The following is a 25,006-nucleotide window of genomic DNA, read 5'->3' as shown; positions in this document are numbered from 1 at the left end:
CCCAACCTGACCACATTTTACAGCCGTTTCAAGTGTGCCGATAGTTACGATGAACCCGTTGCTTACTAGATGATGAAAAATGACCATGTGGCCTTGTCTTGCTGCACTGTCCGCAAATATGGCATCTTCGATAGACTGCCTGTCGCCCGTATGGACAGCTACGGCGACGAGCTGCGCAACAATTTGCTCGACTAGGGTCGCCGCGCCTTGATGGACTGCCAGGCGGAGGCGACGGTGAATGCAAGTCTGAAAGCATCCAGTAGGATCAAAAACCGGTGGAAACTGAAAGCTCGGGGGGGCGTACGCAGTTTCCAATAGACAATGCAGTACCCGGTCGTCCGTGGTAAGCTCAAGGCCCAAGTGAACCTCGCGCCACGACAACGCATGGTCCATCTCTAGGCCCAATTCGAGAGCCTCCAATTGATTCCCGTCGGCCGCATAAAGAATGACCGTGGCTCGAGCTTGATCCGTGCTGCCCGAGTAGGCTTCAATGGCTTCAAGGAAGAGATTCAACACTTGTATGCTGCCCTTCCAAGCTGCTACGGCCACAGGATAGCCAAGAAGGGGGCTATGCAGATGCTCATCATCAGCCGTTATTCTCATAGCCGAGTATCCGGTAATACTTACGACACATCGTATCGGCGGTCCAAGGACAGCAGCCATGCATTGTGCGGCAGCACTTGTTTGGCCATTTCCACGTCATTGTAAAAGGCAGCTGCAGACAAGAGCGCCTGGTCAACGCGTTGCTGCTCGGTTGGGATAGCGCCACCAGCACCGACCCATGGCGCAAACACGTGCCAGTTTACCAACTCTCTGCCCCTGTCGTGGAAGCTCTGCTCGATGCTGCAGAGGTCATGGACGCAGGCTTTCAAATCCGCAGGCTTCTTGGGTGTGTTGGATTGCAAAACACGCTCCGCGACGCTGCGTATGAGGTTGAGCGCAAGCCAACGCGGCTTTATCAAGGTGAGCACACGGTGCGCAATGTATTCGTTTCGATACGGGTGCCGCCAGCTGAAGCGTGGAATGACGAGGTCCAGAGCAAAGAAGGCTGCCTTGACGGCACTGTTCCATAATTTGCAGACGAGCCGCAGGCGAAGAGCACGCGACACTTTGCCTCTCACGAGGACAGACTCTCTCACGACTTGTAGACCGAGCTCGTTTGGGAGGCCTTGAATGACGAGATGCGCCGACGAAGACATGGTGGGATATGTGTGTATGTGTGTATGTGTGTATGTGTGTATGTGTGTATGTGTGTATGTGCGTATGTGCGTCAAGCAGTGCAGAGTTCGTACAGCCTGTAAGATGGCCCTGGAGGATGTAGGTGTCCAAGTAAGTGCAAAACCACTTACCTATGTATGTCCATGTAGGTAGATGCACAAAGCACCTGCATAGGTAGGGAAACCATAAGAGAAAGGGCGGCTGCCGTGCTGGTGTGGTAATCACGATAGTTGGAAGGTCCACCTCCCTTCCCAACCCACCTGCATTCGATTTGCAGCTCCTCCGTGATTGCACTGGTCACTTTTCTGATTTTTCATCTTCCTGCGAGGCGACATGTGCGTACTAAATACATACCCAAGAGAGTTAGGGCTAGAAAGAGCCTATGACGAATGGCACCGGAAAACGTTTGAGCCAGGCGGTGCCCAGGCAAACCCCGATTGACATCACATGCTTTAACTACAACAAGTAGCAGAGGGGAATTCACTGGCAAGTGCCACGCGGCTCTGGGGGGGGGAGAGGGAATGGCGCATTCCCGCAGCGCTGGGAAGCTGTTCAGGTTGAAAAAAAAAGTAGGTTGTTAAGAAGGATTGTTGTATGTGATGGCTGGGTAGGTGGTAACAATAGTGCCGAAGATAACGAGAACGTTTGAATAAGTACCCAATACACATAATCTTGCAAGCGTCCCCTTAATGGCGACAGCGCTGCCCCTCGCCATGCCATGCCGTCCTGCATACCTTAGGAAATAGGAAATAATATCAAGTGCCGTACATATAGATAAATAGACCTATCGATTATTCGCGGAAAGTACCTATAATACCAGAGGCAACGTTATCGCCATTAAGGGGATGACGGGAAAATGATGACCTAAGACGCTGCCAACTATAGACCCTAATTACCCTGTGGATTCCATTCTGTTCGGCTTCAATCGCCCCCCCCACATGGCAGTACTGAAAGACTGGAAAGGAGTCAATATAGCCCAAAGTCTATGACCCCCGAATTCGAAGCCATCATAAACCCGCATCCCATATCTCTAATTCACCCTGGCCTGATTCAAGTTGGATATGACGCGGTTGCCGTCCTGGTAGCGATTGTTGCCGACCTTGGCGCGACACAGGTTCTTGCCTCGCTCCTGGATGCTGTTGGTGCAACCGAGGTTGGACTGGGCAACGCAGCTGAGGGTGCCGCCGCCTGCAGAGGGAAGAGGAGAAAGGAATCCACGTTAGCCCACCGAACACCGTGAAGTCGTCGTATCACTGGTTGGTCCCCTTTCAGGCGGGCAAAGATGGATCGACATATCGCCGAGGAGAGGACACGCAAGACAGACTCACAGTTGTTCCCGCCGGGGACGCAGCGGCCCTGCTGACCGCCGGCGGCCCAGCAGGTGTCCTCGTTCAGCGAGGTGTTGGCCACGCAGCACTGGCCCGACGGCGTGGGTCGGTTCCCGTTCGCTCCGCCGTTGGCGCAGTCCACCAGGACGTGGTCGTCGTTACGGACGCGCTCGGCGCTGTCGGCGATGAGAGCAGAACTCAGGCCGGCGAGGCCCAGGACGAGAGGTGCGAGAGAAAGCTGCATGTTTCGCTAGGGGAAAGGCGGGCGTTTCGAGCTTGGCGATTCTGATATGCAAGAGGGAGGAGGCAGGTATCCCTTGTAGGACTTCACTTTGGGTATTTTCTGATAGCTAGACTTGTTTGTAGGGTCGTGAAGACCGGTTCGGTAGGCTTTATTTACAGAGAGGGAGGCGGTAGACATGGCAATCAAGGAGCATCGACCGATCCTACATCAGAAGTGATCCTCTGACAATCGATGCAAAGCATTGTCCAACCCAACAAAAGAAAAGTCAGCAAACATTGCTGATGCGTCGCCGCCTGAAACCACGGCACAGACAGCCTCGTTACCGGACGAGGGCCTAGAACACACCGAGGCAACATCTCCCGGCTTTGACACTTGACAGGCGCCTAGGCTCGTAGATCCGACGAAACCACACCATTGCGGTAATGGTCGAGGCCAGGGCCTGGACTCACAGCCTCCTCCCTTGGACCGCGAATGAATTGTGCAAGCAGATTGGTTTTGAGAAAATCCGAAGTCGAGATAAGCTTTTTGGTCCATGCTTCGCTGAAAGGGGGTCCGGAGTCTGGGCCCTGGCTGAGGGCTACGTGTGGTAGTAGTAAGTTCCAACGAAACAAGAAACCCAGGGTCTAGATCTCTGTTGCTTTCTGAGGTCCCGGTTGTGGGAGAAAGTCCATAGATTCCAGATCGCTGTTGACTGTAGTGTGCATCATCATCATCATCATCTGGACTTTCGAGACTGTCTGATCGTCGAAACCCGGCCGGATGTATTCGAGATGCGCCTCCCGCCTCCGGGTGAAGCTGAATTAAGTCAAGAAAACAAGACTAACAGCGATCAAATGCATTCCGATAATGAGGGCTACCGCTTCGGTCCCGCCTTTCCCTCCACCCGAGGTTTAGAGACACCAGGATAGTGTTTCGCACGCCAGTTGTGTGACCACTGACGCCGGACCTCAGCAGATAATGGATCTTTCCCCCAAAACGTGTCCACGTCCCGACCGAACAGCTTGTCGTAAGCGGGGAAGATCCATTCGGCATCTTGGGCACGCCCCCTACTAGCCAGGATCTCTTCCGCCCTGGTGCACAAAAAGTAGTAGTAATTGGATAGGCTACGCTTTCTGCCTTCTATTGCGTAGAATCTCCAAGTGTGAAGTGGATCTGAGAGGACCTCACCCAAGAAGTCCAAAAAGGGGTAAGGGTCTGGATGAAACGGATGGACCATCTTGATGCCAGCTAGATCAAATTGAATACGAACAGAGAAATCTCGCGTCAAGAACATATGCCGCTCAAAACTGGCAAGGTACCGGTCGAAGCTTCTCGGGTCTAAGCAGACCAAGTCGGGGTTCTTCATTATGCCCATGATGCGGGTTTTGGCCTGAACGTGTGGAATCATATTCAATGTGTCGTGGAGCATATACTCGTATGAGTTGGATAAATAATCCATTGCGTCGTCTTGGGCACCATCTGGGTGCCACCATACGAGCGAGTTGAACATGTTTGCGTAGAGGTTGCCTTTCCACAACTCAATGATAAATAGAGCTCGTTTGTCGGTTACGCCTTTGGGAGTTCTGCTGTTTGTGCGTATCCACGACTCGAGCTTGGGTAGGCGATCAGCGCCAATGAGAATATCACTTATGAGCTGAAGGAGCGCTCTGTGGCTGGGGTAAGCAGCTGCCCTTCAAAGCAGGAGAGTAGCAAGCCATACCGGTTCTCTGGATGATTGCCTTTGATCTGTTGATTGATGGCCTCCGTTTCAAACCACTGGACGACTCTGTTGCCTGCTTCGTCGCGCGCAATGGTAGCCTTGGCGTCGTCAACAGAGAGATCTTGTATCGAATGTTTGTAGGCCTCTAGACACTTGATTGCTTTCGGGATGGCTTGGACGTCATGAGGCTCCAGGCAAAGACCATCGAGAACATCGAGGGCGTGTTTCCCGTCGTGTTTCCATGCTTCAACCTCGACGTGCTTCATTCCGAGTGCAGCATCGAGGCTAGCGCGGTCGGAGGGCAACAGAGCGGGGCGTGCCTGATCACCCTGTTGTTGGACAGGCACTGTTGGCTCGTCGTGCGGCTCATCGGATCGCTGGGTATGCTTGACCCAGACATGTTTGATGCCTCTCGTAGGCCAACGGGACCCGCGAAGCCTCCAAGCAGGCGGCTGTGATTGTCTCAAGGCGGGCCCCCATTGCCGTGCCGTCGCTGCAAGTCGCACAAAAGTGGACCGGGATGTCATCATCTTGGGGGACTAACAATACCTATGCCATCGGAATACCGTCCGCACTAGTGTCCGCAGCACCCAAAAGTGACATCGGCAGAAGGGTTGTGCTCGAGAGGCCAAAAGACGAACGATTCACAGCGAGCGGAGGAGATGTTCGGGCTGGGAGGGGAGGGGAAATCCGACCCTATCCCTGCGCCCCCCAAGAAAAGCAATCAACAGTGCAACCCGGCTCTCTGGGACAACAACGCAACAACACGGCCACAAACCGTTAGCCGAGCCACAAGTGGCGCGCAACGTCGGATGATCATGTGATTTCTGTGAGGCAGCGACGACGATTGGCCAGTTGGAACTCTTCCTTGCTTCACTCCGTCGGCTTTTTACGAACTCATCAATCTCGCTCGACGAGCGTACGTCTAGTTGGCCACGGGTGGCCTCGACATGCCCTGTCTACGCATAAGCGACCTTGAAGACCCAGCAGAACTCATCGCTATCCAAAAGAGCTTCCTCCACTCTGATATTGAGTACGGCATCGCTTCCCTCGCCAGCGACAGCCCACGGAAGCAAGCCGCCCCCTTCGACAGTCAGCAAGCTGACTTGGTCGCCCTGCAATATCGGCACAGGGGCCAGCACCTTCACCACGCCCTCCGAAACAGGCGGCCTGTCCAAGAACAGAATATAGAAGGCCGACTCCGTCTGGGTAAACCGGATCCCCGGTCCCTCGCTCTGGACGAACCAGTACGTCGTGTTGAAGACCGCCTCGCCGTGCGCACGGATCCACCGGCCCGCCTCCCGCAGGTTGTCGACCTCGGCCTGGACGATGGACCCGTCGGCGCGCGGCCCGATGTCGAGGAGCAGGTTGCCGTTCTTGGCGACCATGTCGACCAAGGTCCGGACGATGGTGGACGCGTTCATGTAGGCCGCCTCGGGCGTCGCCGTGTTGTACCCGTAGCTGTAGGGGTCCATGCCCTGGTTCGACTCCCACTTGCGGCGCTGCGCGCCCGAGAAGGTCTCGTACTCGGGCGTGTCGAAGTCGGCCGCCTGCGCTACGCCGCAGCGCGAGTTGATGGCCACCTGGCGGCCCTGGCGCCTCGCGATGTTCCACCACCGCGCCGCGAACTCGGCGGTTGCGTTCGCGGCGCCCGTGTCGCACCACATGATGTCCGTGTTGTATTTGTAGGCCAGCGCCTCCATCTGCGGGAGCATCAGGTCAGCGACGAAGTCCTCTACCGGGACGTACCCTGTGTAGGGCTCCTTCTCGCCGGTATAGGGGTTCGTCGCTAGGCCCCCGTCCAAGAGGTCAAGGATGGTCTGTCGAACTGGGTGAAGCCGTACTTCTCCCAAGCTGGATTGAACCATTCCGGCAGCGAGAAGTATGTACCGCGCTTCAACGCTGGCTGGTATGTCTCGGCCGCCTCGAATAGCTCTCCAAGGAGGTCGCGCTTCGGTCCGTAGTGCAACGAAGTGCGATTTGAAACAGCGCCGCTGTCGAAGAGGGCGAAGCCATCGTGGTGCTTGGTGGTGAACACAAAGTACTTTGCTCCGGCCTCGGCGAATAAGTCAACCCACCTGAGGTTGCTAAGTTAGAGCGCCACAAGCAAGGCGAAGGGGGCTGCATGGAAACTCACATCTTGGGATCAAACTTGGAAGCATCGAAGTCCGGGAAGGTGTCATCATACACCCAATCCGGCCCATACGTCCTCAACCGATAGTCGTAGAAGCCGGACTTTGTCGGCTTCGGGGCGATGGGTCGAATACCACCAGAACCACTCAGCATAACTCTCGTACGGAGAAGAGTTACCCCAGCCTATCACACAGAAATGTCAGCTTGGTTGCCTCGGATGTGGCATATTCATTGATAACCAACCAGTCACCGAATAAGGGCCCCAATGGATGAAGATGCCAAACTTTCCGTCGTTGAACCAGTCCGGGCTCTCATGCCGGGCCATATTGTTGAGATCGGTAGTCCACTCCGTGAGACCAATGCTCAGGGCATTGAACGGCAACCTGCTCTGACTCTTGCCGTCATTGATGACAACGTCAGCCGCGGTCGAGCCATTCGAAGATCCTTCGACTCCGATGGCCACGACTTTTTGGTCTCCTGGGCACAGGCGCTTAAGCCGGCCAGGACTGACCGTTCGAAACCCCGGTCCCTCGAGAGATAGAACCTTTTCGCCCCCAGTGACGCATTCGGTACCAGCATTGTTCACCGTGACTTCGACCGCCTGAACACCATTCTCGAGCCACTTTTGCGTCGGCCTCACCGACTGCACTCCCAACGAGGCGCCCTGCCACAGCGAGATAGCGAAGATGTGCTGTCGGCCCGCTGTCGCGTTGGTCGTCGTCGGCAGTCTGATGGAACTCAGCGTCTTACCGGCAGACAGAGCCGCCGTGCGCTCGAAGATGTGGCTCGTGTTGAAGTTGGTCCCGTTACTGGTGAAGTGGCTCGGGAACACGATCTCGCCGCGGTTGATGGTCAAGTACTCGTAGAAGTTCAGGGCGCGCAACTCGTAAGTCGTGGCGCTGTCATCCTCGTAGATGAAGGTGACGTCGGCGGCGACTGTCGCCTGGTCCACGTCCGCCGCGATCAGGAAGGAGGCGGAGAAGTATGACCCCGGCGGCACGGGGATGGTCTGCCCGCTGCATATCACATTGTCGGGCTTGACGGGACCGGTATAACCTGGGAAGGAGTACACGATCCCTGTCTCTTTGGATGTGTAGAATGGTTTCCCGAAATTTGGTGCGGGGTACGACTGATTAAGCGTGTCAAAGGCTGCCTCACCCGGATATGTGCCAAACGCTTTGTTGTTATAAAAGGGTCCGAGATCAAGCCGTATGGACTGAGAAAACTTTAGTGTCATGATACTGTACGTCATGTATGGTTTGAATGGATACCTCTGATGTGGTTGAAGCTGGTTGTGATACACCATTAACGCTTGCGACTGGAAATAACAGTAACAATGCGGTTACGAGAGCCATATTAACAAGTATGAGTTGATACAGATCTCTGACATAAAACGTTTGTACTGGGAGGCCCGTGTCTAGTGTCGATGCGGTTCTTTTTGATTTATCATACCCCTCCGGCACCCCTCCGATGGCTATCGGCATTTGTTCCGATCTAGACCGGGGGGTTAGCTCCGGATCGGCGGTTATGTCCGACCCACCCAGAGCTAGACATGTCTTGGCGTAAAAGCAACGCTGTATCATCCCCCCTCAATGGCGACAACGCTGTCGCTATTGAGGGGTTAATCGGTCTGGCGTATTCTACAGGCTCGATATCACCCCAGACGAAACAAACATACATTTGGAAAGAACAAGTAGTAAAAGGACTTCGGGGTAATTCAACAAAACATAACTAGAATGACAACAAAAACATAGTACTAGACCCAAGCTCAACGTACCCAGGAGCCGAAACCTAATTACCCCTATCCCACCGCCCTACTAGCCCGTCACACCGCCAGCTCCGCCTCCGCCTCCGCCTCCCTCGCCTTCCCAACAATCGTATCCCGCTCCTTAGCCGAAAACACACCCGCCTTGACAAACGCCCCCGCGACCTCCGTCACCACATCCACAAACGCATCATGCGAGGCGAACGGCGCCCGGTCCCACACCACGTCCAAAAACGTCGGCCCGTCCGCGCCCGGCGACGCGACCCCCTGGACCGGCACGTCGTAGCGCGGCAGCCCGTCGTTGCGCTTGCGGTTCGCGACGCCCGTGTCGAGGGCCCCGAAGACGACGCGCGGCTCCACGCGGCGGAAGTAGGACGAGACGGGCTGCGTGTCGCTGATGTAGTAGGGGCGCACCGTCAAGTCTTTGTTGTTACTGTTGCCGCCCGCCCGGACGCGGAACAGGGGATCGCCTGCTGCGGTCTTGCTGCCCGTGGGCGCAACGGCGGCGCGGGAGTAGTCGCCGTCGAGCTTGAGGTATCGGTATAGCGAGAGTTCCCAGTAGCCGCTGCTACCAGTAGGTCGGCCGACGGTTTGGAGAAGCACGGGGCCCCACATGATGGCTTGGGTATCGGGGCGGTCGAGGGCACGCTCGATGCGGATACTAAAAGGCATCTGCATCTCGATGGTGTCGTTCGTCCTCCAGGTGCGGCTAAGAGTCAAGTACGTGCCGGGTTCCGGAATCTGCTCGTCCTCCTCGGAGTTAACGGCCACCTTGACGCCCTTCTGAGCCCACGCGGGCACCCGCAACTTGATGTCGAGCGGGCCATGTCCCGTGATGGTGAGCTTGGTCGTGCCGCCGCGGGGGAAGGTCGTCTCCTGCTTGACCTCGAAGCCCTTCTCCTCCCAAGTCAGCGTCGAGGGGACGTACAGGTTCACCCAGAGCGCGGAGCCGTCAGCCGCGCGCAGGTACACCGTCTCTTGATACTTGGTGTGGCTCTCCATGCCGGTACCGCCGCAGCAGGTGCCAGTGTTGCCATAGTCGCGGGCGGAGCCGGGCGTCAGGGGCTGGAAGTAGGTGAGCTGCGGGTCCGCGGTGCTCCCCGTGTCGGCGCGGGACCCGGTGATCATGTTGAACAGACCGCGCTCGTAGTTGTCCATATACGTGGCGTTGTGCTCGTGCAGGAACAGATTCCGGGCCAGCTTGAGCATGTTGTACGTGGTGCACGTCTCGGCGCCGTTGCCGGCAATGGCGTGGGCAATGTTGTCCCGGTTCTGGAACATCTCGGCATTGTCGTTGGAGCCCGGGTAGTTGCCGCCGGTGCCGCCGTGGGCGAACTCGCGGTGCGGGACGATCCAGCCGTAGAAGTTCTTGGCCGCGTCGAAGTAGTCTTGGTTCCCGTTCTGCTCGAAGATTCGGAGGTAGCCGATAAACTGAGGAACGTGCGTGTTGGCGTGCAGTCGATCTGTGCGGCGTGGACCCGGATTGTGATCGTGGGTCAAGACCAGGATATCTCGATCTGCTACAGCGGCACCAAAAAGAGACGCCCGGTTGTCAAAAGCCGTGGCTGTTTCCAGGTGCCGGGAGTCTCCGGTCAGCTCATAGATCTCCGGAAACACCTCGTTGGCCCCACCGAACTCGCCGGCGATGTAGAGATCCCACATGTAGTTGAGATCCTCCCTGGTCAGATTTCCCTTGTAGCCCGGCTGGTTCCTGTCGCCGATGGTCAAGGCGAGGTGCGCCCAGCCTGCCATTTTGACTACAACATCAAGTGCTTGTGAGTTGTTTGTGTTGTAGTAAGCGTCGAGTAGCCCTCGCATGATCTTGTGCTGCGTGTACCAGGGTGCCCAAGTATTGGTGGCGGCATCACCTCCGTAGATGGCCCAGCGGGGCGGGCCGAGCCTCAGAACTGTGTCCTCCGGAAGCGCACCCACGTAACCAGGGTGCGTCGGAGCCCAGTTGACCGTGCCGGATCCTTCGTCGCTCACTATACCCGCGTCTCGGCCGTTCGGGGAAGCGTCCTTCAGACTGGTTCCGTTCTTTTCGTCGAACTTGTACCAGGCGATGTTACCTCCACCTGTCGAGCCCGCCGCGGAGGTCTGCAGAGACTGGATCTCATCGGCACTTAGCGCGCGGCTGAAGACATGAAACTCGTCGATCGTGGCCTTGAGCAGCGCGTCTCCGTACTGAGACCGACCGATCCACCGGTTGCCCGGGTTGTCGAGACTCGTCGGGTTCCGGGTCATGCCGGTATTTGTGCCGGCCACTTGGCCATCGACGTACAGAGTCCCAGTCGTACCCTCGAGGACAACCGCGATGTGTACCCACTCACCCACCGGCAGTGCCGTCTTGCCATTGATTTGTTGCTCTTGACCAGAGCCAGCGGTGGTGATAGCGAATCGCGGTGCGTGTTGTAACGTGTCCGCGCGTGGCGTGAGGAACATGTTCACGCTGGTGTCCTTGCCGAAGTCGAACAGGCGAGTCCAAGTCTGGTCAGAAGCCAAGTTCACCCAGGTTGCGATAGTGAAATCGCGCAGCTGATTGATTGTCTTCTGCGGGAGAGTCACATACTGCTCCTGGTCGCCCTGGTTCAGCTGAAGTGCGTTGCCGAACTTGCCAGACACGCGGCCGACTGTCGTGTCGTTGCCTGGTTGCTGTCCACCGGCACCATCCCCGTCCATCCTCGAGGTGATGGCGTCCTGGCACGCCGCCAGCTCATTGACCATCCAGTCGAGCTTGGCCTTGAAGACGTCCTCACCCTGGTCGGCATACGCCTGGGAAAGGGCGGTCATGTAGTGGCCTGTCCAGTGGCCGCTGAGTAGGCCGCCATCTTCCCAGCCGCCAGGCACCTCGACACCACCCGGGTTAGGCCGGCCCGCCTGGTTGTTGAAGAGGACCAAGAACCGTCGTTCATCGTACCCGCGTAGGAATTCTTTCATGCGGTCGCGCTTCTCCTGTAGCAGTCCATCGCCCAAGTGAACTTGGTCGAGGCGAAACGGCCGCACTGGCGCCGTACCACCGGGCCCTGGATCCGCCGGCACATCGGCCAAGGTGTGCGTGACACCGGCAATCGCCGTTATGCCGATGAGCCGGAGGAGCCGCCGGGGGCTGAATAAGGACGTCGTGCACCGAGCCATATCAGGTCCTACACTGGCAAAATGGTGGCGGTTCAGATCAGACATGCACCGTCTGTTCGGCCTTCAGCGGTCAACTCCACGGTCTAAGTACGTCCTTTGCCTCGACATGCTGCAAATGGGCTGTCTTCATGAATGCCATGGCAATCTAAGTAACATCATCTATTATTGAGGGGTCTGATAAGACGACCGCAATTTGCCGCTTGATTGATACCGGTATCTCATGTACCCCTCGTCTCTAAAGCACCCCTGCCCCCGTCTACCCCAACAGATCACAGATCAGCATCCTAGTGAACGGCAAATGAGGAAGGAGGGCAGAAGTGCTCTTGCCGTGTCGTTTGCAGGGGTCGTACCATATCGGCGCTCATTCTCCCGACATCATCAGACGCAATGTAACACTGAATCACTTTGAAGATAACAATCCAACACCAGTTATTCCACCAGTAATACCAACATAAGACGGCAGTCCAGCAGCTCGAAACATCCGCCCGCGAATGCCACATTCCCAAAGCAACCACCGACCCCGTCTCCGTCCGGCTCAAACCACCAGCACCAGCACCAGCGAGAGCGAAAGCGTCATGACCAACACCAACGAGTTTCCCCCGCGAGCGCCCGCACCAAGCCCCTTCCCGTCCACCACCACCTGGTCCGCCACGATGCCGTTCGAGTAGTTCAAGGCCGCCGCCTGGCCAGCGAGCTCGCTCAGGTTCCCGCACATCTTGTTGATCATCACGTCGTGGGTGAAGTAGCCGGCCACCTTCATGGCGGCCTTGACCACGTTGGCCACCAGTTCGGCGCCGTGCGGCGACGCGTTCTCGAGCGCGTCGCGCATGGTGGTGTTGGCGCCGATGGTTGAGTAGTTGGCGACGAAGGAGTATTGGTCGCATACCGGACGCGCGGTGAGGTTGGCCAGATCGCCCAGGTCGCCCAGGTGAATGTCGATGTCGATGTCGAGGAGTCCCGGCTCCGGCTCCGGCAAAGCGACGGCAAGCACGCTGGTCAACAAGAACAAGACACATAGCAGCGCATTCAGTGGTGCCCTGCGGGTGGCGTAAGTGGCGCGCATCGTGAAGTCACTTGGTATGTGAAGCTGACGGGATTTCGGGGTTGCTGATGCAGGAAGGTGACGGGAGAAAAAGCTGGAACCGTATGCCACGGGGAAGTTGGAGGTCTTCAGAACACGGCCACGCCAGTCTGTTTCAAATACGTCGTCGTCCTCGAGGTTTCTACTTCGTCCGATATCCAGTGAGGCTCTGCCGCTTTCCAAGTTCGTCCGATTGCATGTTACGCAAGCTGCCGCTGTTTTTGGGCTGGAGGGTCTGCCCTCGCAAAGTTACCCGACATCAGTCGAAGAATCGAAGGCCATCCGACCCCGAAGATCTCCAAACACCCCTGGAGTCGATCCGGAACAGCAGTTGGGTGGATGACAACCCAAATATGGCGATGGCGATTGGCTACTTTTGCAGTTTTCCCGTGACACGCCGCTACGGCGCACGACAGCTGTCGTTTGAAACTGCAAGCGTTTCCAGCCCGTAGCGTTATCTGGAATCCCCAGTGTGTTCCTGGCGTCCTATGTTATGCAACCGAGAGCAGTTCAGCCAAAGCTATTCGTTTGTCGATAAGCTTTCTTTCATTAGTACTACTCCGGAATTGTACCGGACTATGCAATTACGCCACGATGGTGTCTCGGGCTGTATGTTAACCTGGTATATGTCTGTCTTTAAATGGGAGGGCCGTAACCGTCATCTTATCCGGCTAGAAATCCCTTCGCCCCTCTCAATACTCGCACATGCCTCCTTTTTGCGTACCAAGAACCGGGTACGTCAAGAAAAAGACATGTGGTCGGTCCACCGAGACGTTGAACTGGACTTTGTTGCCGTCGACCCCCGCCATCTGCTTCCTAAATGTGATGATGGACTCGAATAGGCCTTCCAAACTGCCAGCGTCCATAAACAAGCTCGCATCTCGAGCCGGAATGGATGGCCCAGCGGCGAAACGTAGGCTTCCTCCGGCGTTACGACTTTGCTGACAAGCCATCAACGATGGTAACCAGCCCGAGTGGTAAGAGTACGCACATGAGGGAGCCCCCAGTACTTCCTCATCCTTTAGACCCTCGCATTATCCATATCGGTAGTACCACTGTTAAGAGTGTGCCATTTTCATCTGTTTAACGAAGCTGTGCCCCTTGTTGGCGGCAAGAAAAGTGGCATTAACAGTACTAATAGTAGCGGCATTAACGGATATAACGGAAGTAACGGGGGAATTGGTGGAATAAATAGTTTATCACGGGGTTATTCTCGTGATGCATTTTATAATGCATCCTAGTTACAACTTAGGAGGCCAGGGAGACTTATGCTTTTTTTTTTATGGCTGGACTAGACCCGGGAGTACCTTCCAGCTTATAAAATGACCATTTAAAACAGAAGTTAGATTGTTTGAATCGTATATATTACATACTAGTGAATATATGTTCTGCAAACAGAACCAATTTGGACTTACATAGTGTTGCTGAGAATCAAGGACCGATACAATGAGTCAACCTCTGAAATGCAAATAACTAAACAAAAGTTTGATTTACTAAACGTCTAACGGTCTGATAAGACACAGGACAGCAACACAAAAAGCCCAAACAACGCCTCTATGCCAATGCAAGAAAAAGTGCACCGGATATCTAGGTTATGCTATACAAGATTATGCAATGGGGGCTTCTTCTCTAAACCTCACTAAGACTTTCCTTCCCGCCCCCGTTGGCCGAGTTCATTTGTCAACTCGGTCTGTTTGGCAATATCAACACACTGCTTGCTACTCGTCATCCACGAGCCTCTTGGCTTCAAAAGCCTTCTTTGCCGCCTTCATTAGCGTATCCATATCACCGCTCGTCTCGCACATGGACCGGAAGCTGCCATCCGTCTTCTTAAGCAGCTCGTACGGATCGCCGTACTCAATGAGCTCACCGTGGTCCAGCACCAGCACCTTGTCGTAATCCACAATGGTGGCCAGTCTGTGTGCGATGGTAATGGTGGTGCTTTCGAGTTGACGTATGGTGCCCTGGATCTTGGAGTCGGTCGCATAGTCGATGGACGCAGTGGCCTCGTCCATGATGAGGAGTTTCGGGTTCTTAAGCATAGCTCGAGCCAAGCAGAGCAATTGCCGCTGGCCCTGGGACAGGTTTGATCCAGACTCGGACACAGCAGAAGACAGATCAAGGAAAAGGTTTTTGTTGGTGGCAGTCGGCGATGGTGGGGGCCCGGCGGCTTCGTCGGAAGCTGCCGGCTCAGAGGCCAGAGCAATGGTTGTGACGGGGGTGACTGGAGTTTCATTGGGACCAATCAGCTGCACTCGGCGTAGCGCGTTGAAGATCTCCTCGTCAGTATATAAATCGAATGGGTCCAGGTTGGTTCGGATGGTGCCTGTGAATAAGGTAGGATCTTGAGGGACAATGGTGATAGCCTCACGGAGGTCCTTGAGACCTATAGTGCCAATGTCGATGTCGTCGAGAAGAATCTTGCCCTCCTCGGCCTCAAGGGCTCGGAACAGCGCCAAGGTCAAGGAACTCTTGCCTGCACCGGTGCGACCAACAACACCAACCTTCTCCAGAGGGTTGATCTTGAAAGTAACCTTGCGCAGAACAGGGTCTAAGTCGGATCGGTATCTTGTGGAGTACGAGATGAATTCAACGGATCCATGGGCCGGCCAGTTGGCGGGAGGTCGGCACTTCTCGTTGATTGGCTCCGCCTCTTGTTCGACATCGAGGTATTCCTTGACTCGTTCCACCGAATTCATGTTCTGCTCGTTCATAGCGTACAGTCTGACAAGCCAGAGCATGTTCTCGGAGAAGGTGATGGCGTAGCTAAGCGAGATACCTGCAGCGCCTGCCTGAATCTTGCCCAAGCTAAGGATGACGAACACACCTGCGAAGAAGGCAACAAGATCACCCAGCACATCTGTACGGAATGCCAGCCATCTGTTAGCGGCCCAAAGGTAGATGAACGGGCGGGCTTGTGTGTTGATCTTGGTCAGGTTTTCGCGGATGAAACGGCGCTCATCGCCGTAGGCACGAATAGTAGTGACACCGGATAAGGTCTCGCCAAATTGCTGGAACAGCGGGCTTCGGTTGACCGACTCTAATCGCTTGAGGTCTCGAGATGCGCGAAGGTAGAAAAGGCCCACGAACACGTATGCCCCAGTGATGAAGCCGCCAGCTATCAAGAAGCCAGGGGTGACGAAGCCAATCAAGACAATTGTCACGAGTATACCCAAGACACAGCTCATAACTCCGATAGCAACAGGTGCAACTTCCTGGTCGATGGCTTCAAGATCCTTACTGAAACGGTTCATGATTTGACCGAGAGGGGTGACGTCAAAGAACTTGAACTTGGCCCTGGCGACCGAGCTCATCAATCGATTGTGCAGCTTCCAAGAAGCAGTAAGCGAGCCAAAGAAGAGCCAGAGGTCGCGGACGAGAGCAAGGACGGCACCAGCCACGCCGATCAATGCAAGGACCATGAGGTAGTAATTAACATTGACCTCATCAGGAGCATTGGCAGCTGAGTACTGTGCAGGACTGAAAAAGGCACCAGATTGGACATGACTGGCAACGGTCGAGAATGCGTTGGGCGTGGCAAAGTGGCCGACGGAGTTCTGACTTACGGCGCCAACCGTGAAGGTGTTGATGCTTTCGGCCTCGGTCGTGTACTGCTCGGCCCATTGCTTAATCCATAAGTTTTGCGCGACTCCCGAGAGTTGCTGTCCACCGAAGACGAAGATGGTGAGCATCCAGAACCACCATGAGCCCATGGCGTTGAGGTAGAGCTTGACAACGGGCCATTTGACAGCGCCGGTCGCTTTCGTTTCTTCCATAGCATCCTGCTTCTTCTTTTTCTCCTTCTTGTCCTTGGATTTGCCGTTGGAATCACCGTTGGCAGCACCGTCGATAAGGGTTTCGCCACTGCCTTCTCCAACACTTGATGGAACTCGAGATGGGATTCGGGAAGCGTGGGCCGAGTTGGGGCGGGATCTGTTCTGCATGTCCTCACCCAGAGCGCCAGATGCAATTACTTCGGCGGGAGGTCCTTGAGCCGAAACTCTACCGTTGTCCAAAACAACGACATACTCGGAAGAAGGAACACAAAGGGTGATATTATGGGTGACAAGGATGCAAGTGCGGTCGCGCATGAGAGGGCCACGAATGCAGTTGGTGAATATCCATTGGGCGGTGTGAGAGTCAACAGCGCTGAGGCAGTCGTCGAGGAGCAGGTGCCGCGAGTTGGAGTAGACGGCTCGTGCCAACGAAATACGCTGTTTCTGGCCGCCGGACAGTGTAATACCCTTTTCGCCAACGAGTGTCTCGTCGCCGTTGTCTAGGATCTCGAGATCGCGTTCTAGGGCGCAGGCAACAATGACGTCTCGGTATCGTTTTTCGTCGTAGGGGGCAGAGAACAGAATATTTTCCTTGATGTTAGCGTTAACCAACCAAGCACTCTGGGCGACATATGCGCAAGTCTCGGCAAGCCCAGTCTCGGGGTCCACATGAACGTCTTCACGACTCCGCCCGCCGGGTAGATATACTTGACCCTTCATTAAGGTCATCTCGCCGAGAAGGGCCATGAGCATCGAAGTCTTTCCAGATCCAGTAGGGCCTGCAATCACGTTCAGCTGGCCGATCTTGAAGTCACTGGTCAGGTCAAGGAGACGGAAGGCCATAGAGCCATCTGCAGCGACAGCATCTTTGCTGCCCCAGATGAAGGTGGCATCGCGGAATCCGATGACACGATTACCCTGGTCGTCGACGTTCTCCTCGCTAAGCTGCTTGTACTTCTCGGTTTCATCCTCGAGCAGGAACTCCTCGACACGGTCAATCGACACCTGGGCTTCTTGCACGTGGGCAATCATGTCGCCAAGCTGGTCGAGAGGTACTCGGAGCAGCATGAACAAAGACATGGCAGTGAACGCGACAGATGGATACAGAGGCTTCTTTTCGATCTTGGTGTATACCAAGAAAGAGCAGAACGTAATCAAGACCGGGACGGTGTTCCAGATGGCAACGGCCAGCGCCCAGATCATATAGCGGTTGCGCAATGCCTTCAGCTCAGCGCGTCGCTTTTGGTCGACAATCTCACCGAAGCGCTGCTCCCAAGCAAAGTACTTGATGATACGGATGTTTTGCAGGACTTCGTTGGTGGTATGGATACGCTTGTCCGTAGCTGACATGATCTTTTTCTGGGTGTATTGGAAGCCCCTGGCGAGAAGGATGTTGACTGGAAGAAGGAAGACCATGATCACAAGCCCCGGGATAGCACTGAGACCCATGACCTGCCACAGCAGAATGATGGACATGATGAGCTGGGAGGGCGCGCTGGCCAGCAGGAAATGAAGGTACGAGGTAACCTCGGAGATCTTGAAACTGTCGACAGACATCAAGTTGATGATGGTACCCAGATTCGCCTGCTCGTCCGCACCCTTGCTTGAGTCCTCTTTCTTAGAAACTTCCCCATTACTGGCGGCTGCGTTGCTAGCGTCGCTGGCACTCTTTCGCTTGAGACCGATCATCCGCTTCAACTTGTCGAGCCGCGATTCCTTCACAGCCTCTTTCCCATTGCCGGTCCCGAGGACAGTGTCTTTACCACTGGCTGCCTTGCGGCGCAGGGCCTTGGCGTAGATATCGCCAATGATGATAGCTCGGATCCGGATGCAAATCTTTCGACCGATCCACAGAGCTTGGCCATCGGCAATGGAGCGTATTATATCGGCGACGGGGAGCAGAATGACGTAGAGCCAGAGGACGTTCACGGGAGCAATCTCGGGCTTCTCGACATACTCCAAAATGGCCTTGAGTAGTAGAGTCGGAGCAAAGGTGAGCACCCCCGACGCCAATGCCCACAAACATTGCAGGATGAGATCGCTCTTGAAGTATTTGGCCAGATGGATTATAAGTCTAGTGTTCTTCTTGACTTGGCGGTAATCGGCGAGAACATAAGCAGCCTTGTCCTTGGGGAGCAAATTCCACACCTTTTCCATGACCAGAGGTGACTTGTAACCTTCCCAAAGCACGCCGTCAACCCAGGAGAAAGTCATCAGAGAGAATACAGATGCCAGTGGTTCCCGCGAAGGCTCAATGTCCCCCTCCCACTCCAGCATAACCGTCTTGTTGCCTTTCCTAATCGACATGGTCATAATGAACAAGACTGTGGTCAAGCAGAATTCGGCAACCACCAGGATTTGGGTCAACTGGGAGCTGGGGTGGATGATGACGGAGCGGAATATAATGAGGCTGAACAGCCATTGGAATCCGTAGATGATCGCCGTATGATTCCATATCCGGGGTACGCGCCATTTGGTATTACCGAGGAAGAGTCGCAGAGTCGCCAAGACAAGAACGTATAGCCACGTCACAACACCAACGGCAGCGGAGATCCGACCACGCCCACTATAAGTATTGGTGATGAGGGCAGCGACGTTAATGCCAACGATACCGACCACGCAGAGCTCCTCTACGATCACGGACAGTTGTTGGCCTGGCGGGGTATCGGCTTGAACAATGGAGCCTTTGGTAGTGGTCTTGACGAGGGCCAGCCGACCGCCGCCGTTCTGGGCAATGGAAAGACCTTCTTCATCGTCGTCGGTACTCGCGGGTTCCTCCTCTTCCTCTGGCGGAACCGCGGTATGGTGGCGGTGCTCGGGAATATGCTGGTAGTCGCGCGCTCGTTTTGATCGAATGCGCTGCAAGATGCTCTGGTAGGCGAGGCTCGTTACGGAAAGGCCGAAAACAATCAGGGGGAAAAGGATCTTTAGGTAGCTGCGCAAAGACGTTTCTCGTTAGAACACTGTGAGTCATGGGCAGGATATCAGGGGGACACCTACTCGGATTGAAAACAGGTAGTGAAATCGTCAACACGCCAGATAGGCCAACCACAAGAAGCAAAGTCCGCAGTGGAAGCCATGCTTTCCAATCCCAACATCCCGGCTGCCCAGTGGCGGCGCCCCGCGGGCAAGACAATGTCGGAAACGGCACCAAATTGCCCTGCTGCTTGTCGCGATTCGGATCAGGCGAAAGAAGAGTCGCTTTATCTCGGATACAGCATGAAGGCAGTAATGAGCCGAAGGGCGCGCAACGGGTCGGCAAGACAGGCCAGTCTACTTTTTGGGCTCGTAGAAAAAAAAAGCTATCAGACCAAAGACAATGTTTGAGGTTGCGGTTCAGATAAGACGTAACCGAAGCCAAGTGCTTCAGTCCGAACGACGTAGTCCGGGTGGCAGGATGCAAAGAAACTTAATTTGGCGGTCTTGGGAAGAGGTGGAAAAGTTTACGGGGAGATGAGGCCCGGACAAAGTGTTTGTTGAATGACGAAAAGAGCAGCAACAGGAGCAGGCAGCCCGGGCGTTGCAAGGTGTATGTGGGGTGGAAAGAAAGATAACGACATTAAACTGGAGCTAGTGTCGCGCCGACTGCCGGCTGGGCAGTAGTACCTCTTCGGCTGTTTGGCTGCTGGTCTTTGCCGGGGCGAACCTCTTTTCTTTAGTTGCGGTAACTGCAGAGCCCCGGGCGCGTTGCCGTCTTCAGAACCAGTCCTTCTTCAGGGCGGATGGAGGATGGCATCCGCTGCGTGTGCGTAATGGTGTCGCCTCGAATCGCTAGGTGCAGTGCATCTAGAACAAACAGCGAGCGAGCGCCAATGCACTCCACCTTGACGATAGGTATTAGCGCCTGCCCGGTTACCTGGTTGCTGCAGGAACTCGTATGTCGTTCGCCGTAATAATAGGATTCCTCTCTTAATGTTACGAGAACGGAATCGTCGCCCCCACTCAGAGAGTCAGAAAGAAGTTGCTGCCGACAGTCTAATATGCAAGTACAGAGGGCGCCTTTGTCCTGGGGGATATCATAATTGATAGCCGAGATCTAATCAATCACCAGGAATCCTACTGTTCGGCTGGCTCCTGCGCTACGTCATGTCATAGGTTGGTTTCAGACTCCCGTACTGTCTGGTGTCTTTCCGCTGGGGAACTCAATGAATGTAACCTACATAGGTAGCTATGTGTAGACAGGTTCTTTTCCATTCCAATCACTGCCAATATCCAAGGGAAAAGCGCAGCTCATACATACCCCATGCTTTGAATCGACGCTGCTCCTGCCAGCCTGCATGCATGGCTCCGGCAAGCGTCGGGCACTCTGCCTATCAAATGTGTCGCTGCGATCGTGTCGTGCACGACGCTGTATTTGGGATGGATCATTGATCCGTTGACTGGGTCCAGCCCCGCCCCAGAAATCGCAACCTTCCGTTTTCAGTCTCGGCGAGGAGTCAAGGAGTTTGTCGCATCTTGCGCAGAGCTTCGATACGACCAATCATTTACCGCTTCCGGCACCGCTCAATTGCCCGAGTCATACAAGCCCGTTGGGATAGATAGACCCGCGCTTTTTGTCGGGGCACACAGGCGGGTAAGCAAATGCCCGTCGTACCGTCCGGTCGTTAACCTTTGTTTCTAATCGCGGATCGCCTGCGTGACCTCTGCCTGCCTCGCCCGGCGGAGGTTGGCTCGCCAAGCTCGTAAGGGATGCAACCCTCCGAACATGCGGGGGAGCCATGTATGCGGCTAACGACTCCTACGACGACGTCTGATAGGGCATTTGGTCGCAGCGCTTGATTCCTACAGCATGATTTCACTTCCGCGCACTGCATTTAGGCGGTCAGGTATGATCTGTCACATTCTGGGCCCTCGATGCTGCCTACCGCCATCTGCATGGTTGGCTCGCTCCCGTGTCCAAGTCGGTCAAGCACGAGATTCAACCACCAACTGCGCCGTGGGTTATCGCGGTGCTGCGTCATATTATTGGTTATTGGAATCCACTATCAGTACAGCTTCACCACGACCATCATGCATTCCCCCAGATGGCGAAAGCGCTGCTTTTCGTACAATACCTGCTTCCTGTGAATGACCGACGAGTCGGTTTACCCAATCAAAGCAGTTACCTGGCGGCATAAAGGTTTCAGAACGGTATTCCAATGGAACTGAATGATCTATGGTCCGTACCTAAGTACAGTACGGCGTACTCTGGTGAGAGCAGCGCTTTTGCCATTAAGGGGGTACGGGCAGACGGGCACAATCCCAAGGTTGAGTAGTTGCCATCCCCCTTTTCATTTCACCCTCATTGCCAGTTGCGCCCAGCTGCCTCGTATTGGAGCAATGCCCGTCGACACTTCCTCGTCCCTTCGCCATTAGTTCATCATGTAGAAGCTATCGGTACCGAAAGTCCCTGTGTGTTTAGTAGTGGCAGAAGACGAGCCCCATCTCGGGACGGTAGGTGCGGTGGCGCTGGAGGCTGCACCCTCGCTTGTAGCAACATCCGAGTTAGAATGAGTCGCCGTGTCTGATAATGAGCTCGATGTTGTGGGATGGTGCTTACGTACGCTCCTCTTCTTTGCCTGCTGGGTACTTATAGTGGTGCTTCTCTTCAAGAAGGTCAACGCCTGTTCTCACCACGCCCCCTCACAGATCTGCTGGCCTAATATCTACATTTACCACCGTGGCCTTGGGCAGCGTAGTAGTTGCAGTGGTATAGGTTACGCGTGTATCACCGAAATCCCTTGCAATACTTTAGTCGAGTCCCTTGGGCGGTACAGACCAGCTTCTCGCGTCTGGTGGAGGCGCAGCAGCGCCAGCAGACAGGCCTCTGCCGGGTCCATCCGGATTGCCCGGGGCTGGAACTACAACCACGGCGACAGAGATTCCAACCGATCGGTACTGTGATAGTCACCCTTATGATGGTGATTTGACAAGTGGATGAGGGAGTGGAGGAAGGAAGCGACGCCTTCAGATGGGAAATGGCTATATTAATGCTCCTAAAGGGATCAAGCCGCCAATCTCTTCACGCACAGGCACAGTTCAGGGGAACTTGCGGATCGGGGACCCATAAGAATGTGTGCTACATGGCATTGGACCCATGATGTCGCCTCGAATCTGGATCATTGGCCCTGACGATGTCATGAGTGACTGCGGGCTAGGCTTGATTTGCCACATTCCTGTATTGCCAATTCGTTATATGGCATCTTTATAACCCTAACCGTAACATAAGCTGTCTATACGAAACTCCCCTTTTCACCTATATATCCCAGCAGTTATCAAAGATGGCCCGGTGCGCACACACACAGCATAATAGGGCTCCTGAATAAAAGAGAGGTATGCACATACGATTTACCCTGGTTTACAACCAGAGGCTGAAATGATCGCCGGGAAAAGTGCACCCAGGGCGAATGCTAATAGCCAGTTTGATGGTCTGGAAAAAAAGGTAAAGTTGAATTTCTATTTTAAGCCTGATCTTCATGTAGCTTGCGGGCAGAAGCTGAGCAAGCATTGATCACTCCCCTCCTTTATTATGCCATTGTTACTCTGCCTACTCCTATGTTGCTGGATTCGATTGCCGTTTATTTACCTGTGTCCGTGTCCTCGGTACCTTAGGATCTTACATCAGCTGTTGACCATCACAAGTTAGTTGTGAGTTTGACAGAACCTTGTCGATCAAAGTGACCAAAAAAAGCTTATTCACCTCGCTAGGTATTATCCTGGCACATAAAGGACTGTGCTTGCAAATGTTTCGTACTTGTTGCAACGTATAAGTCCGCATGCTCTTCACTCCTAACACGCCATCTTGTCAACGCTGGCTCAATTGCTGGTAACAATGGCTTCATTGGTATTGGCCCTCTGTTCTTCAAGAAACATCAGACGAGCTGGATTTCAAGAGGAGGCGTAAGCCACAGTCCGGGAGTAAACCGGATCTATTGTCTCAATTCAGGAGGCGCTTCATCAAGCGTCGTTGATGTAATCTGACTATGCGACGCCCCGGTGATGATGCAACATGAAGCCACATCCGTAGTAGTTTTCCAAACTGACACGTAATGTTATAGCACACCGCATCCTGCTTCTCGTTACTTCTGTTGCTATGGCCATTCCCGGTCGTCGGTTTTGTAGGACGGCTTGAAGTTGCTTACTGAGATCCAGAGGGCTGACTGAGGTTGTGTCCATTAATATAGCTACATGGGGCTGTCGAGGAGCTGACTTGGGAGCAAAAGCCGGACTGTCCAATCACACTAGTATTGAGTTACGTCTCACTATAACGGCTGGTGACTCCGGTTTATCCGTTGTGCTGCCCGCGTATAGTCAGCTTACCACCAAACGAGACTCGCATGCATGTCAGCAGATAATAACCAGCGGCAAGTGCACTTTTCACAAATCTGGGGAAGAGCTAGAACTACGAGGGACCATTTCTAACCATGTCCATCCTTGGTTAATGTCCAACATAGCATCTTCATGATGTTCCCGGTCATGAATATCACCGCGAGGCATCCTCCCCTCCCAGTTAAGACCAAGATTGCTTGTGAGATTGATGGGGTTGATTTGGCAAGGGTTACACCGAAGACACAAATGAGCTCCGGCCTTAGGCTGTTGTACTCCTTGAATGCTGGCGCCGAAAGGAGGCAGTCGTTGTTGCACAAGAGGTGAGAAAGGATCTCACCAAATTGCAACACCTCATCTGACGTTAGAAACTCCCATTCACGCCACCTGATAGGCATGGTCGTGAGGGGTAGATGCAGGTCTGTGCGAAGGCAACATCAAAGGCAACAGTAGAGAAGGTCTGTGAGGCGAGGGGCTGTAACTTGTGGGTAGGCCAATGTGGTTCAAATGAAGCGTTGGCCGGGAATCCGGGCGAATCCATGATCGGTAGGACTATCTCCAACCATGGAAGGCATTTGCGAGGAAGTACGTAGAACTCATGACAATTCGAGGGTTATAAAAGGGGTGCAACTTCCGCTCTTGGTCTCACTTTTAGAGGCATCAAGTCACATCAAAGCTCATCATTCATAACCCTTCCTACTCCAATCACCTACAACATCAGCACGATGCAATTCTCTGCCCTCACCGCCCTCTTCGGCCTGCTCATGACCGTCGCCCCGGCCATGGCGGCCCCTGCCGAGGAGGCCAACACCCTGGACCGCCGTGGAACCTGCGGTGCCTCGTCCGGAGCCCCCATCGCCTCCTTCCCCATCGGCGGGTCCTGCAGCGGCAACGGCTACGGTTGTGATACCAGCTGCCACAGCATCGTACGCAAAAGCTCCCACTTCCGTCTTCTGCGCATCATCTTTCGAAAAACTTGACTGCTACCCCAGTTCTCCATGCTCTGTCCTCTCAACTGACTCTCCTTGTGATTCTAGGTCCAATGCGCGAACGGCCAGTTCGTCGTCATCGCTTCTTGCGGAGGCAACAACTGTGCTGGCAACCACAACGGTGGTGCCGTCTGCGCTTAGATGTAGGTTCAGTGTTCCTTATGAGCTAGCTCGTAGAGTTGGCTTTATCCATATCGACAGTTTCAGGATAACATCCAAACACGTTTCTACGGAGATGCTCTTTCCATGAACCTAATTCAATGCCTATGGATCCAAGTATCATCGGAACACCAAAACCACCAGAGCAGAAGATAAGAGAAGGCAATGACTCTT

The 25,006-nt window shown here is 54.6% G+C and overlaps 8 protein-coding genes across 8 annotated transcripts; 1 reads left to right on the top strand and 7 right to left on the bottom strand.

Annotated features, from left to right (window-relative positions):
- Positions 1–191: 191 nt before the first annotated feature.
- PG986_001463 (uncharacterized protein) lies at positions 192–1,199 on the bottom strand (the record flags this gene model as incomplete). Its single annotated transcript, XM_066837685.1, has 3 exons — positions 192–246; positions 305–568; positions 628–1,199. 3 exons carry the CDS (start codon positions 1,197–1,199, stop codon positions 192–194), a joined length of 891 nt encoding a protein of 296 aa, XP_066706578.1.
- A 1,049-nt stretch (positions 1,200–2,248) lies between these two features.
- On the bottom strand, positions 2,249–2,790 carry PG986_001462 (uncharacterized protein; the record flags this gene model as incomplete). Its single annotated transcript, XM_066837684.1, has 2 exons — positions 2,249–2,406; positions 2,547–2,790. 2 exons carry the CDS (start codon positions 2,788–2,790, stop codon positions 2,249–2,251), a joined length of 402 nt encoding a protein of 133 aa, XP_066706577.1.
- Positions 2,791–3,173: 383 nt separating this feature from the next.
- Positions 3,174–5,019, bottom strand: PG986_001461 (uncharacterized protein; the record flags this gene model as incomplete). The annotated part of the gene is made up of 3 exons (XM_066837683.1): positions 3,174–3,367; positions 3,730–4,436; positions 4,490–5,019. The coding sequence occupies 3 exons, from the start codon at positions 5,017–5,019 to the stop codon at positions 3,174–3,176; spliced, it is 1,431 nt and encodes a 476-aa protein (XP_066706576.1).
- A 429-nt stretch (positions 5,020–5,448) lies between these two features.
- PG986_001460 (tissue alpha-l-fucosidase protein) lies at positions 5,449–7,859 on the bottom strand (the record flags this gene model as incomplete). The annotated part of the gene is made up of 4 exons (XM_066837682.1): positions 5,449–6,317; positions 6,380–6,567; positions 6,627–6,805; positions 6,873–7,859. The coding sequence occupies 4 exons, from the start codon at positions 7,857–7,859 to the stop codon at positions 5,449–5,451; spliced, it is 2,223 nt and encodes a 740-aa protein (XP_066706575.1).
- Positions 7,860–8,447: 588 nt separating this feature from the next.
- PG986_001459 (uncharacterized protein) lies at positions 8,448–11,522 on the bottom strand (the record flags this gene model as incomplete). Its single annotated transcript, XM_066837681.1, has 1 exon — positions 8,448–11,522. The coding sequence occupies one exon, from the start codon at positions 11,520–11,522 to the stop codon at positions 8,448–8,450; it is 3,075 nt and encodes a 1,024-aa protein (XP_066706574.1).
- Positions 11,523–12,057: 535 nt separating this feature from the next.
- Positions 12,058–12,585, bottom strand: PG986_001458 (uncharacterized protein; the record flags this gene model as incomplete). The annotated part of the gene is made up of 1 exon (XM_066837680.1): positions 12,058–12,585. The coding sequence occupies one exon, from the start codon at positions 12,583–12,585 to the stop codon at positions 12,058–12,060; it is 528 nt and encodes a 175-aa protein (XP_066706573.1).
- Positions 12,586–14,321: 1,736 nt separating this feature from the next.
- Positions 14,322–19,459, bottom strand: PG986_001457 (ATP-dependent bile acid permease; the record flags this gene model as incomplete). The annotated part of the gene is made up of 2 exons (XM_066837679.1): positions 14,322–19,314; positions 19,380–19,459. 2 exons carry the CDS (start codon positions 19,457–19,459, stop codon positions 14,322–14,324), a joined length of 5,073 nt encoding a protein of 1,690 aa, XP_066706572.1.
- Positions 19,460–24,409: 4,950 nt separating this feature from the next.
- On the top strand, positions 24,410–24,814 carry PG986_001456 (uncharacterized protein; the record flags this gene model as incomplete). The annotated part of the gene is made up of 2 exons (XM_066837678.1): positions 24,410–24,610; positions 24,722–24,814. The coding sequence occupies 2 exons, from the start codon at positions 24,410–24,412 to the stop codon at positions 24,812–24,814; spliced, it is 294 nt and encodes a 97-aa protein (XP_066706571.1).
- Between the last annotated feature and the right edge of the window lie 192 nt (positions 24,815–25,006).

The sequence above is a fragment of the Apiospora aurea genome, assembly GCF_038362705.1.
Source record: "Apiospora aurea strain CBS 24483 chromosome Unknown utg000001l_segment0_segment0, whole genome shotgun sequence".
Lineage (NCBI taxonomy): Eukaryota > Fungi > Ascomycota > Sordariomycetes > Amphisphaeriales > Apiosporaceae > Apiospora > Apiospora aurea.
The sequence above is the reverse complement of the archived record's forward strand: the minus strand, read 5'-3'. Positions and strand labels throughout refer to the sequence as shown.